At 44.4% G+C, this 14,950-nt stretch overlaps 1 protein-coding gene across 1 annotated transcript in view; it reads left to right on the forward strand.

Annotated features, from left to right (window-relative positions):
• The first annotated feature begins 2,116 nt into the window (after positions 1-2,116).
• NUDCD3 (NudC domain containing 3) overlaps positions 2,117-14,950 on the forward strand; it is a 69,241-nt gene continuing 56,407 nt past the window's right edge. Inside the window, exons 1-2 of the mRNA XM_043463467.1 lie at positions 2,117-2,518; positions 8,090-8,400. Of these exons, the coding sequence (XP_043319402.1) occupies positions 2,327-2,518; positions 8,090-8,400 (503 nt within the window). The 5' untranslated portion in view covers positions 2,117-2,326. The remainder of the gene's footprint in view (positions 2,519-8,089; positions 8,401-14,950) is intronic.

Raw genomic sequence — 14,950 nt, forward strand, 5'->3', positions numbered from 1 at the left:
ATTGAACTCGTTTCTCCTGCATTGGCAGGATTCTTGACCCCTGGACCACCAGGGAAGCCCTTATACATTTTTAATATAGTTAGATTCTTGCATCACATTCTTTATTCCATTCTGATTTTACAAAATCACATGTGTAAAAGTTTGTTGGGGGTATTCAGGAGAACATGATCCCTGGTTGACCCTCTAGCTAGACCCAGGCAATGGAAGACTCCTCACCCTTTCCTCTGTCCTTGTAATGTATGCTCTGCCTACCATTCCCTCAGCAACAGTTGTTTTCAACAACATCTTCCTCTCTCAATACCTTGAGAGAGGAAGATGTTTTTGAGCCCGTCTGGACAGTGTATGTGATTGAACCCAGTTAAGGTGTCTGTATAAACATTTACGATTCTGGCAAAGTGGACGTGAAAATATACTGGTCTTGGGGCTGCCCAGGACAAGTCTTGTAACTTTCCTTGCTTATTAAACCTCCTACCTACCAGTCTGAAGTGGTCTGCCTCTTTCTTCCATCTCTCCTTGCTCTGTGTATACAGAGACTAGATAGTGAACAAAGATCCACTCAAAGTATTAGGACAGACCAACAGATATTAATGTGACAAAGTAGGAGACATTTATTGATACAATTTCAGATTTCACAGTGCAACTAATCTTTAAGAAACTACAATTTGTTGAATGTTGGTGTAGTTTCCAAGAATAATACTCACATTTATTTAAAAAGGCAATTAAACTGCTATTTGTATAAGACTGGGTTTCTCATACTTCAATCAAAACACCATACTGCAATGCAGTGAACACAGCAGATGTGAGACTCTGGCTGTCTTCAATTCAATTAAGCTAGATAGTAAAGAGATTTGCAAAAGTTTAAAAGGCTGCTTTATTTCTCATAAACTTTTTTTTTCTCATAAACTTTTACTGCTCTGAAGAACATTATTCCTTTACAAAAATATGTTAACATGTTTTTATGGTTACTAAAATGCATAAATAAATATTTAAACATTTTCTGTTTTTATGTCCAATATGGTAACTATCAATAAACATAATACACATAAAATTTATGGAAGACTCCAAAGAGTCTTTGATATATTTTTAAGAATGAAAATGGGTCTTTTTTTTTTTTTTCTCCTTTTGGCCATGGCCACACTTGTGGGATCTTAGTTTCTGGACCAGGGATTGAACTTGGGCACTCTGATGTGAGAGTGCAGAGTCCTAACCACTGGACCCTCAGGGAATCCCCTGTAAATAAGTCCTAAGTCCAAAAAGTTTCAGAACGCTGCTCTACAGCAGTTTATCTGAGTTTGACTTTGTTTACAATCCATTAGAGTCCATACACTATTAAGATACATGTTAACTTTTAGATTTCAGGCCAGTAGCGATGCAAATCATTTCTATCCACTGGGAAAGATAATCTACATCATTTTATAGGACACCAGCCAGCTTTGTATCCAATCTAGCCATCTTACTCTGTTTTCTGAAAGAGTTATAAATACCCAGTTTCTCGAAAAGCTTCTCCAAACTAGCTTTATCATATCATTGGTTACTGTTAATTAAAATGGATAAATCTCTGACGTGTTCATTATATATTTGAGTGTTATGTTTTGAGTTTCAGATTATGCATTGACAGACCCTTAGAACACGTACACATGCTGTCTGTGTATATATATACTATGCGTACACATGTATATACTATACACACATATATATACGTATATGTATATTTTACAGCACGGCAGACCAGATTCTCTATTCTGCATCTAGCTCTTGCCATTTAATACTGGTACATGCACTCACTTGACAATCTTGTCTTCTTTTATTTATGCATATCACCTTGCATTTCACCCACGACTACGTTAGTAACGGTAAACACACCAACAGAAAGGTCGCATTTTCCTCTTTGGACTCGCAAGCAAGAGGTTCTCGCTGTCCCGCCTTGCTTCTGGACGTCCAGTCTGGAACACAGCCCACAAACCACGTGACAACAGCATGGCTCACGTAACAGTTGTTGCCGGCGCTACAACTCTTCCGCCAGTTTCCAACATGGCCACTAAGCGCCCTCAATGCCGCAGCCCCGGGCCCTCTTGCTCTTCGGGGCCCACTTCTGCTCCTCAGCGAGACCGCCCCAGAAGCCCGGGGGCAGTAGGGGCGGTGCCCGGGTCCAGTCGGCTCCAGCGCAGTCCAGCCCAGCTCCGCCGCGGGGGCGAACAAGCGCGGGCCGGAAGTTTCCCGGGCGCACTAGCGGCCGGGGCCGTTACTGCAGAGCACCGGAAGTGGCCATAGGCCGGCGTCCGGGCCGCGCCCGCAGTGAGTGAGCTTTCCTCCGGCCGGCGACGCCATGGAGCCTGGGGCGGCCGAGCTGTACGATCAGGCCCTGCTGGGCATCTTGCAGCACGTGGGCAACGTTCAGGACTTTCTGCGTGTGCTCTTCGGCTTCCTCTACCGCAAAACGGACTTCTACCGCCTGCTGCGCCACCCGTCGGACCGCATGGGCTTTCCCCCGGGGGCCGCGCAGGCGCTGGTGCTACAGGTAACGCGCGGCGGGCGGGAAGCTCGGGGTGAGGTGGGGGAAGATCGTGGGAGCCCCGACCCCCGCAAGCCCGCTCCCGTAGTCCTCGACCCTCTGTGAGCTCAGGCTGCTGCGAGCCCACCGCTTCTTTCGCTGCCGACCTCAGTTTATGCTCTGGCGCTTCCCCCGACCCGCCTCCTGCGGCCGCGGCTTCTGCGGAGATGCTGATCTGGTATCAGTTTACTCCTGTGAGAGGTGCCGGCTCTAGAACAGCCCGGTCCGATAGGGTGCATTTGGATATCAGAAGCTCAGGGCCCCGGTCACCTCCAGCAGCGCGTAACCCTTCGAGTGACAAGGCCGGCCAGTCAGAGAATGAAAACAATGCAGGCTAGACTGGGGAATGGGCGGCGGCAGCACGGACACCTGCACACCCCAGAACTACGACTGCTGGACGAGGGGGAGGCTGTGTGATGGGTGTGGTTCTTTTATTTGAAATGTGACTTTTCACGTCAAAGACAGTCATAGTATAATAGTACTTAATAAGTTTACATATGAGCGTATATCTGTGCATCCCAGGTTAAGTTTACGTTGGAGGCTATCATTCACTGAAGTTGACGGGGTATTTGAAATGTAATAAGCAAGAGTTCACACACTCAGCCACCGCAGGCACTGGAGATACACTGGTTATGCGGATGGTTAAATAATGGTTTCTCTGCTTGGGACACTTACGCTATACTTAAAGAGACGAAATACAGTAACAGGGACCTTTGCCTGTTACCTGACAGAGCCATTGGAAGGAAATGAATAGAAATGATCTTTTGGAAATGAAGACAAGTTTTGTAGAGGAGGTGGAATTTTGATGGGATCGAAAGAGCATACTCAGTCAAGCATTGAGCCAGGAACCTGAGAAAGTAGAAATTCTGGTGATACCTCTCACTGTCGTCTAGCACTTTACAGTTTATGAAGTGATTTCAAAGGTTTATCTCGTGAAGTCTTGCTGCTCGCTTCAGGTTGGTCCGATATTACTTTCCTAAGTGCCTGCATGAAGAAACAAACGCTTAAAATGTTTGAATAACTACCAGAGATACTATGGTCAAATGAGGAGTGAGGTTGGTATTCAGTTTGAAAACTTAAGGCTGTTGCTCATCCTTGTAGTGGTTAAGTACCATCCAAGTGATCAGAGAGCTGTGTGTCAGAGATGGTTTTTAGCAAATCCTTTGGCAAATTAATAATTTCACAGAAGCTTGTGAAATAGATAAGGTTGAATTTTATGTGGCAGATGAGGGTGCCAGTTCAGCAGATCAGGTGGTTTGATTTGACCAAACTCATCATAGAGCTATAGCTCAAAACTTCATTTTTCCGATTCCATATTTTTCTGTTCTATTATTTAACCAGTCCATTGTAGAGTGGCAACACTTTCATCTAGGGTGATCTTTTGCAGAAAAAAGAAAGGAACATTTACCGAGCACCTAGTATGTACTAATTGTTATGTAATTTTTTATCGAGGTTGTCATTTGTTCTTAACAACCTGAAAAGGTTGATCTTTCTCCTTGTTTTACAGGTGAACTGACAGAGGTAATTCATGAATCTGGTAACAGTATGTAAGACACCTACTATGTTTTAGACACTCTCAAAGGTTAAGACTTGGTGAACAGTTTAGTAAAGTGGAGGTGGGGAACAAGGCAGAGAGAGGGGTGGGATGGGCCAGAGGTGACCCAAGGTTTCAGACCAGGGCACAGTAATAATGGTAATGCAGTCACTGAACTGTGACCTGAATTTAGGGGAAGAAGCTTAGTTTTAGACAAGTTGAATTGGAGATTGCAGACAGAAGTCTCTGTCCATAGGCTGTTGAATTGTGGCACTGAAGCTCATGGGAGGTAGAAGAATCTGAGTGGTTTAAAGGAGAGGAGCTGAAGGTGGAGGAGCAGGGCAGAGAGAAGGTGCCTTTGGAGGGAAGGACCCCAGAGAAGGAACTGGAGAAGCAAGAGGCTGTGGGAGGGGGAGGGGGATGGAGGGAAATGGGCAGGGCAGTAAATTCCATGGAAACCAAGAGGGACAATTTCTGGCAGGTAGTTAAGAGGAGTGTAGTGTTTTCTGAAAGTGGTTCTCAGTCATCAGCATTGCTCAAGGAACTTTAAAAGAGCAGATATCCCCTGGTTATTTTGGTTGAGTTCAGTTCAGTTCAGTTACTCAGTCGTGTCTGAGTCTTTGTGACCCCATGAACTGCAGCATGCCAGGCCTCCCTGTCCATCACCAACTCCTGGAGTCCACCCAAAACCATGTCCATTAAGTTGGTGATGCCACAACCATCTCATCCTCTGTCATCCCCTTCTCCTCCTACCCTCAATCTTTCCCAGCATCAGGGTCTTCTCAAATGAGTCAGCTCTTCGCATCAGGTGGCCAAAGTATTGGAGTTTCAGCTTCAACATCAGTCCTTCCAGTGAACACCCAGGACTGATCTCCTTTAGGATGGACTGGTTGGATCTCCTTGCAGTCCAAGGGACTCTCAAGAGTCTTCTCCAACACCATAGTTCAAAAGCATCAATTCTTCGGTGCTCAGCTTTCTTTATAGTCCAACTCTCACATCCTTACATGACCACTGGAAAAACCATAGCCTTGACTAGACGGTTGAGTAGATCAGGGTAAATCCTGGGGAGCTGTTCTTTTATTCACAGAGGCATTGGGCAGTGGGGTGCTTGGGGGGTCTCTTCAGAACTCAGGCAAAGAGAGTTTGGATGGGAGAATTGTAATGCTTCATTCTGGAACTCCTGTTTTTCCCTGATATTTTGGGGTATGGGATGTTTGTGTGGTTTAAACCTTCTTCAGCTTTTCCTCCCAGTTCTAAGGGCTTGCACAGCCTGGCTGTACAGTTTGAAGGACCTTCAGCAGGAAAGATGCATGTGGAAATTGTATTCCACTCCCTTATTTATTAGTATATTTTAAGCAAACAGTAATTTAGACTGACATTTTGTTCATTTCAGTTGAACCTGTGTTTATTCTGGCGTTCAGTTTGGGAACCCTGCTTAAAAGGTTACCCCCCCACCCCACCTCCCCATGAGAGTCAGGAAAGCTAGCTCTTTTTGCTCCTCCCTGAGCTTCTTGGGAAGTCTTGGGAGAATCACTGTCCTCTGTCAGTTGAGAAGGTTGACTGGAGGTCAGGGACATGTCTTCCAGCTCCGCAATCCAGGATTCTGAAATGAGTGCTGAGGTCAGCGGTGATGTGAGAGGAGAAGCAGGTGTCATCTTAGAGGAGGCGGGGGTGCTGAGTAAGCAAGGGCAGTGGGGGCCACAGTGTCATCAGGAGTATGATTCTGGGGTCCAAGGGAGGTCCCCAGTGTTAGGAGAGAGCCCTTGCTGTTACTTCTTTTCTGGAGTTAATATGAAGATGTGGTGTGTCAGGAAGATGAATGGCTCTGAGGGCAGTGGGTCTGGTGTCTGGTGTCAGTGACATGGGTGTGAGAGGAGTGAGTCAGGGCCTCAGGTTCTCTGGAGAAGCAGAGATAGGTACTGTTTCTAGTTTTTAACCTTAGGATTTCCCTTGCCTTCCTCTGCCTACATTTCCTTTCAATGTTTAGTGTGCTTCCTGTATAATTTTTTACTTTCTTCTTTCATTGGCAGGATCTTGGGCAAGTTACCCTCTGAGCTTAGTTTTCCCTCATCTTTGAAATATCAGTGCTATCTTCCTAACAGCGTTTTCCTGAGCATTGTGAGAGAATGTTTATAAAAACACTGACATTGTAATTTCTCTTGTTCTGTCTTCTTGCCCAGTGCACACAGCAGTTATTTAGCCCCTGTCTGCATTCTAACCCTTTGGAAACTGACTCCTACACACTTTAAAACACTTTTATTTTGTTAAGACTACTTTTTAGAGTAGTTTCAGGCTCAGAACAAAACTGAGGGGAAAGGACAGAGATTTCCCATTTACTCCCTGCCGCCCCCACCCCCATAGCTTCCCCTGGTGTCAGTGTCCCCCACCAGAGTGGTGCGTTTCTTACAATGGATGGACCTGCATTGACCTATCATAGTCACCCAAACCCAGACTTGACTTTGGAGGTCATTCTTAGTGTTGTTCACTTTATGGGGTTTGGACAAATGTATCATGACATGTATCCCTCATTATGACATCACACAGTATTTTCACTGCCCTAAAAAATCCTGTGTAGTCTTACCTGTTCATTCCTTTCTCCCCTCAACCTCTGGCAACCACTGGTCTTTTTATTGCCTCTAAACTTTTACCTTTTCCACAGTATCATATAGTTGGAATCATACATTGTGTAGCATTTTCAGATTGGCTTCTTTTACTAATATGCATTTAAATAACCTCCATGTCTCTTCATGGCTGATAGCTCATTTCTTTTTATGGCAGAATAATATTCCATTGTCTGGATGTACCAGTTTGTTTATCCCATCATTTATTGAAGGATATCTTGGTTGCTTCCAGGTTTTGGCTGTTATGAATAAAGTTGCTATATACATCCGTGTACAGGTTTTTGTTGGTACATGTTTTCAAGTTCTTTGGGTAAATACCAAGGAGCACGGTTGCTGGATTGAATGTTAGGGTCTCCTCTCACCTACTTTTCAAGGTGGATCTTCTGGCTTTTCTGCCTCCAGCTGCCGAAAGAGATATTTCTTGATGAGCCCACCTCTTGGCGCTGTGACATTTCCTCCTGTCGTTCCTCTGGAAGAGGTACCTTTCATTCAAGGTCTGATTCAGACCCCCTTCTTCTAAGAGATGTCCTTAGCGCTCTCTTGCCAGAATGCTCATTTGCACCCACATTCCGATGGCATCACATGTATTTATCACAGCCTTTCCTGTCAGACTTGTCATTTCTGGGTCTGTCCTGGCTATACTTGAGGGTTATGTGCTCCCTTGAATAGTGCATGCAAAATGTCATTTTCCCGTGCACTTGTTGGATGGAGAGTTGCAGCACTTTTTTGGGTGTGACTGGGTCCCAGGGAAGATTAATGACTGATCCACATGCCAGAAAGTTGAGTTCTTCAAGGGTGGGAGCTGTCGTTGGAATTTGGTGCTCCTGGCAGGTTGTAGGCACGTTGCGAACGTCTTTTGAATTCCCAGGGCAAGACCTGCACTGCCCCTCCTCCCATGCAGTGTAGGAAGATAGCAGCAGTCCAGCGAGCCGGCCTGTATTGTGGATTGAAATTCAGCTCATTCTCCATCTTCCCTTTTTGCATCTGAGTTGTTGGTGCCTTTATAGCTCTCAGCACCAGGACAGTGGGTTCTTTGCATTTGGAACAAGACTCTCTGGGGCTGTAGAAGTAATGACAGATGAGACCATTTAGTTACGCATCCTTTTGACGTAAATGTTGGGCTCATAGGTGTATAAATATTGTGAGCCTTGGCTTGTAAAAGTTTCACTTTTTCGTTGATGTTGGAATTCCCCTGTTAAAGATTGTCTTCATAGTGGCTTTTGGTGAAGCTGAAGTGCATTTCCATTTTGCCAGTGGGAACATTTTCTTATCTATTGCTTTTTCATTCTTTTTTTTTTTTTACCAGATTTTGCTGTATTTCTGCAGAATGTGTGATACAGTACTGGCAGATGAACTCAACACTGAATTGCTGTTTGATTTTAGGTATTCAAAAGTTTTGACCACATGGCCCGTCAGGATGACGAAAAGAGGAGAAAAGACCTAGAGGAGGAAATCAGGAGGAAGGAAGAAGAGGAGGCCACGGCGGCGGCAGCTGCCACAGCGGAGCAGGGGCCAGTTCCGGCCCCGGTTCAGGAGGTGGAGGTAGACTCCACCGCAGACTCAGGTGGGCCTCAGGAGCCCCCAGGCCCACAGGGCGCCGTGCAGGAAGTGGCTGTCGGCTCTGGGGAGGCAGAGCCGCCGGGAGCAGATGCTGGTGCTGCTGAAGTCCCCAGGGAACCACCATCTCTTCCCAAGTAAGGATTTCTACTTGCTGCTTCTTTCTTTTCTTTTTCTCTCCCCTCATCATGGTTTATTATGAGACACTGAATATAGTTCCTTGTGCCATACAGTAGGATCTTGTTGCTTATCTGGTTTATACATAGTAGTATGTGTCTGGTAATTTAACCTTATAACTTATCTTCCCTTCTCTTTGTTAACTGTAAGTTTGTTTTCTGTGTCTGTGGGTCTGCGCCTGCTCTGTGTATAAGTTCATTTGTATCTCTTTTAGATTTCACGTATAAGTGATATCATATGATATTTGTTTTTTTTTCTGTCTGGCTTACTTCACTTGGTATGATAATCCCTGGGTCTGTCCATGTTGCTGCAGATGGCATTATTTCCTTCTTTTTTTTTCTTAATAGCCCAGTAGCATTCCATTTTGTGTGTGTGTGTGTGTGTGTGTGTGTGTGCATCACATCTTCTTTATCCACTCGTCTGTTGATGGACATTTGCATTGCTATCATGTATTGGCTGTTGTAAACTGGGGTGCATATGTCTTTTCTGATTAGAATATTCTCTGGATATAGGAGTGGTATTGCTGGATTTTGTGGTAACTCTATTTTTACTTTTTTAGGGAACCTCCATAGTGGCTGTACCAATTAACATTTTCACCAACAGTGTAGGAGGCTGACCTTTTCTCTACATCCTCTCCAGCGTTTATTATTTGTAGGTTTTTTAGTGATGGCCATTCTGACCAGTGTGAGGTGAATACCTCATTGTAGTTTTGATTTGCATTTGTCTAATAGTGATTTGATCATCTTTTCATGTGCCTATTGGCCATCTGTATGTCTTTGGAGAAATGTCTGTTTAGGTCTCCTGCCCATTTTTCCTTTGGGTTGTTTGGTTTTTTTTGTTATTGAGTTGTATATTATTTGCCTATTTTGAAAGCTATAGGTCAACTAGTTCAGTCTTCTTCCTTTTTTTCCTCTGTAAGGTAAGGTAATAATCTGCCCACAGTCATATAGCCAGCTAAGAGCTTGAGCCAGAGTTAGAGCATTGGGCTCATAGAGTTTGCTTTCCCATGAGACCTGCTTATCCGTGTGGAAGTTTCTCCTCAGAGTCTTGATTCTGTTCTTCCCCTGCAGAAGTAACTGCTGAGACGCAGGCCTACTATCCTCTTGGTCTAAGGGATGCGTGAAGAAGTTGTCTGATACGGGGGACTGTGGACCCAGAGCTCCCCCCAGAGTCTGCCATTTAGTAAATGCATTACCTTGGGCAAGCAGGGTCACTTTTCTGTGTCTCAGTTTTCACCTTTGTAACGCAAAGGTGGTAATTACAGCACCTGCCTCACTGGCTGTCGTGACTATTGAACGAACCAAGGATCATACAGCTACTGAGTGGTAGGGCTTCAGTCAGGCCCTGTGTTGGTACTTGTCTTCACTTTTCAGAGATTGTGCTTCCTGGTGCTTCTCTGCCCCTTTTTGGGTGAGAAGAGCTGATACCTCCTAGTGTGTGAGCTGAGGCAGTGTCTGAAAGAGCACACTGCTCCTGGCCAGTTTCTGTTTTTAGGCAAATCTGCTTTCTTTCCTCTTTAATAGGACTGCTCCCTGCCCTTTCCTGCCTCATCCCTTCTAATTTAACTTCCCTTCTGTTCTTCCCTCTCCTCGCACTCTGCCTCTGATCTCTTCTGGGGAAAATGAATTTTGTGGAGACAGATTGGGGCAAGACAGCAGAGTCTGAAAGTCTGAGGTCGATTGCATGGAGGATCAGTGCCCATAACCACCATGTGTTCAAGGGGCGTTAACTGTTTGTGTGAGAAACGCCTGGAAGGAAATACATTATGAGTGGACTTGTGAGTGGTTTTCATTACCTTTGTTCTTCCTTACTATATTTTCTAATTTTTCTACAATGAGTTGTATACTGTGTTTTACTCATTTTTTTGCATTCTTTTTATAATGTCTAAAAACTCTGTTAAAAGAGGGGCTTGTTTTTGACTCATGAATAATAGATTAGAATAGCTGCCTTGTTGTTTTGCAGAGACCCTATTCTTAGACCAATGAGTTGTGTTCTGGGTTAGTATCAGCGTTGGTTTTGTGAATTCTACCCTGGTGTAAGTATAGACTGAAGACTTGGGTGTGTTCCAGAAAACCTTAGACTGGTGCTACAGGCTTAGTGGTTCCAGGGACTGAACCTTCTTGGCCTTCAGGTAATTGCTGATTTTCTATGAACGAAATAAGAAATTGTGGTCCAGATCTCTAACTCGATCTGAAAGGCAGTGCTGGGGCAGATCTGAAATGGAACATGAAAGCCATCCTTGTCCCCCAAGTCCTTACAGTCAGTGCCCGAATAACTTATCCTGTGAACTGTAGATCTGGAAAGTGAAAGAAAGAAAGTGAAAGTCTCTCAGTGGTGTCCGACTCTTTGTGACCCCATGAACCTGCCAGGCTCCTCTGTCCATGGAATTCTCCAGGCCAGAATACTGAGTGGGTAGCCGTTCCCTTCTCCAGGGGATCTTCTCAACCCAGGGATCAGACCCAGGTCTCCTGCTTTGCGGGTAGATTCTTTACCATCTGAGCCATCAAGGAAGCCCTGTAGATCTGGGGATTCTTGTAATTAAATAACCTAGGACAGTTACTCTTTAGGTAGCCACACAGAGGCACTGCCTTTCCTGGGCACCCTGTCCAAAAACCAGTCACCTGGAGTCTGATTTCCAGTTTGAGATGATTGATTTCTGATTCCTCCTTCTTGCTACCCATTTGCTAGTGGTTCTGGCCAATATTGGGTAGTAGTGATGGCAACTTCTCAGTCTACAGGCAAATCATTCTTTGGAGTCAACTTGTCCCCAACCTAGGCCCTGCCAACCATGGGTTAAAGTTTGCATATACATAAAATAAGGTACAGATTTTAACACGTAAATCCACATGCCACCTCAGTGCTTAAGGTGCCCAGTTTTATCCCTTAGAGAAGAGAGCATTTGGGCACATAGATTTCCTTGTCCATACAAGATAGCTTTGAGAACATGCTTACTTTCTGCAGAGGAGCTTCCCAGTATGAGTTGTCTGAAGTGAAGATACTGTAAAAAGTTCTGCTTAGAGTCCCAGTGTTTCTATTGTACTTGACCCAGCGAACTGTGCTCAAAGGACTTTCCTGCTGGGAGACTTTCAGAAATGCTGATGACATTACTGTTGCTGTGGGAGGAGAGAGGGATGCAAGACCAGTAGCATCAACATCCTAATCGCTACATCAGACACCTCTCAGAGCGCCTGGTGGGCTTTGCCTCTTTGATCCCATCTCTGTGTCTGGTCCCACTTCGGTGGCTATAGGTCCTGCAGTTTCGCTCTGGATCTGCAGGTGTCGCTGTAGGCAAAACAGTGATAACTGCACTTGCTGGTGCTGGAGTGCTGACAAAGATGTCTGAAAGGCTGTGCTACCTCTGGCTTTTGTCTTTATAAAATCACGAACAGAATTTTTTAAAAAGGAGAAAAAGGAAAGAAAGCATTATTGGCCCTTCCACAATACAATCTTGAACTGCGCAGGTTCACCTATACATGGATTTTTTTCAGTAGCAAATACAGAATTCCTGAGTCCCTCCTGAGCTACCCATCTTCCTGCACAGGGAAGCAGACAGAAGAGAAGGGGGTGTCATGGAACTACTTGATGCGTTGACCTGTCTGGTAAAGTCCTGGTAGAAAAAGGGTGTGTTAGAATGCTGCTCAGTGCTTCTCTTATTTTGGGTGGCATGGCCTTTGTGTTCAGTTATTCCAGGGACCTAGATGCTTCTTGGGAAGGGGATGGTGTAATTTGGAAGAGAAGTTTCAGATTTCCAATAGTATTCTCAGCAGATGTTTCATCTTCATCACGCCTGGTGCATTTGCCCCAAGCAGAGCACATTCTTCAGTGCTTTTGTCCACTCAGCAAGGTCTTCCAGCACTTCTCTTCTGCTGCCTGCCACAGGTAACCGCATCTCCTTTGAGTGTGTGTTTCATCTTACCATTTGTTTATGACTAGTTCTCACATCTTTCAGCGTTGGGCAGAGACTTATTCAGCTTGTCTCAGGTCCTAGCTCCATGTTAGGTGAGTGTCTGTTGCATGCTGAGTTCATTCCTTAGTGCCTCTCCTTTGGTTCTGCTCACCCATATCCTGTGACATCTCTGCCTTAGAGATGCAGAGGGCATCTCTGCATGGGCTGTCACAAGAGCAGAAAGGTGAAGTTTTCTGCCGGGGCATCCTGTCTGCGTGCAGTCACGCTTCCTGAGAGCTGGCTTCCTGGGTTTGTCTCTAAACAGGGTCCTTCCTTTGTTGGCCCCTGCTTTTTCAGGTGCCCATTGCAGGAGGCACTTTGATAGAGTCGCGTGGACATACCGGAATGCCACCCCAAGTACCCACCCTGTCGGCTTATGGTGAAGATTGACTGAGGTCAGTGTGTAAGACCTGATGAGCAGGAGTCCTGCACATAGTGAGCCCTCAAGTAGGTACTGTTCTTGGTATTGCTTTTCTTTACTTAAACAAGCACAGACTGTTTTTTTCTTCATTATAATCAGTGTAGGCTATTTGGATAACAAAGATAAGGGTATAAAGACAAGAAAAGAAAACATCCTACCATTTTCCCTTAATTTTATGGGATATTCCTATAATTTTTTTCTATGCATATAAACATGTGCATGCATGTGTTTGAACACACACACACAGAGTGCTTATAATATAGTTGTCTTACACTTGGCTTCTGTTTTGCTAAACATTGTATGCTAAGCATTTCCTGCATCCCTTTTGCTGATTTTGATTTCATGTTGTGTGTGCTGTTGAGTGTCGTGTGTCCAAGAGGTTCTTTTGCTCGGATGAGGGTGTTGGCTGTAAACATGCATTTTGAGAATAGTAGGTGGAAAGCCAGAGGTCCAGGGATGTCTGCCTACTTTCCCCGTAGATGCAGCTCTCTGACCTCACTGGGGCTGTGCTGGGCCCGCCTGCCTCAGGGTCTGTTTTCAGTCTCTCCCACCCGGCGATTCACCCTGAAACTGCCCCTTCTCTAAGGAACCTCAGGTGTAAGAGGCCTCAAGGATTTGATTTAAATTGCAAGTCAAGAAAATATGATATAGGTTGTTTGCTAGAAGTATTTTTTTTCCTCTAGAAACATTATATTCCTGTTTTCATTTTGAGATTCATTTCTAGCTTCTAGGCTTCATTTAGAAGAGGTTAGCCTGTATATCTTAGAGCAGTGACTTAAGTTTAGTGGATACTGAAGCCATATCATAAAAATGACTTGGTGTCCTAGCCTGTGAGAGTGAACATGAGTGTGTGGGGAAGGAGGGGGCCGGTGAGACTCCCCCAGGGAGCTTCCCCCACCCCCTGGAATGTGTACTTCAAGATGCCAGGGTCTGACGTTCTTCCTTTCTACCGACGGGGAATGGAGAGAGCAGTGTGAAGTGCTTTGCTTGAAACCATAGTTAGCAGGGAAGGCCAGAGTAAGGGGAATTGAAGCAGTACCCAGTGTGCTTTGGGGCCCAGATGTTCTCTTTGTTGTGTTAAGAAAAAAAAGAAAACAGCTATTATCAGAACTGTCTTGAGAGATACTTTTCAAAAGTAACACAGTTGGTTTCTATTTGAGTATTTTTTGGTAGCACTAAAGAAGTATAACTTTTTATGCTTGCTTTTTTTTTTCCTGTTGAAAAAAAAGTATATGCACCTTGTGAAAAATGTATTAAGTTGAATTAAGTACAAAGGGGAGAAGACGGAAGAATGTCACGGATCTGCATGCATTCACTGCCAACCCTGGCCCCCGGCCATTTCTCCCCCTCCTGTGTTATTTAGAAGTAAGTTTTACCTCATCATTTCATCTGTAAATGTTTTCAACCAGTGTTTAAACTTCCAGTTTTTCATAGTGTCATAATTTTTAAAAAAGTTTAAATCTGTAAATTAAAGGCTCCAACCACATATTGCTTATAGTTGACCCTCTGCTTTTTTTTTTTTTTTGACCCTCTGCTTTTATATTCTCAAAAATTGTTTAAAAAATCAGGTTGTTGGTATGCTGAGTTTCCCACTCACTGATTATTATGTAGTAGAGTAAATTAGCAGTTAGATTTAGGGTAAACACTTTTGAAAGTTATGTGTGTACTGAAAATGAGTTCTCCCTAAAGGCAGCCATTGTCCATACTTTTGTAAAAACCTTTTGACTTTTATTTATTTTTAATTGGAGGATAATTAAATAATTAGATAACCAATGTTGTTGGTTTCTGCCGTACATCAACATGAATCAGCCATAGGTGTACCCCTCCCTCCTAACCTCCCACCCCATCCCACCCGTCTAGGTTGTCACAGAGCATCGGGGTGGGATCCCTGCATCATACAGCAAATTCCCAGTGGCTATCTACTTTATATGTGGAAATCTTTATGTTTCAGCTACTGTCTCAATTTGTCCAGTCCTCTCCTTCCGCTGCTGTGTCCACAAGTCTCTTCTCTATGTCTGTGTCTCTCTTGCTGTACAATATAGGTTCATCAGTACCATCTTTCTAGGTTCCATATATATGCATTTATATATAATATTTGTTTTTCTCTTTCTGACTTACTTCATTTTGTATTACAGACTCTAGG

This window comes from Cervus canadensis, chromosome 3 (genome assembly GCF_019320065.1).
Source record: "Cervus canadensis isolate Bull #8, Minnesota chromosome 3, ASM1932006v1, whole genome shotgun sequence".
NCBI lineage: Eukaryota > Metazoa > Chordata > Mammalia > Artiodactyla > Cervidae > Cervus > Cervus canadensis.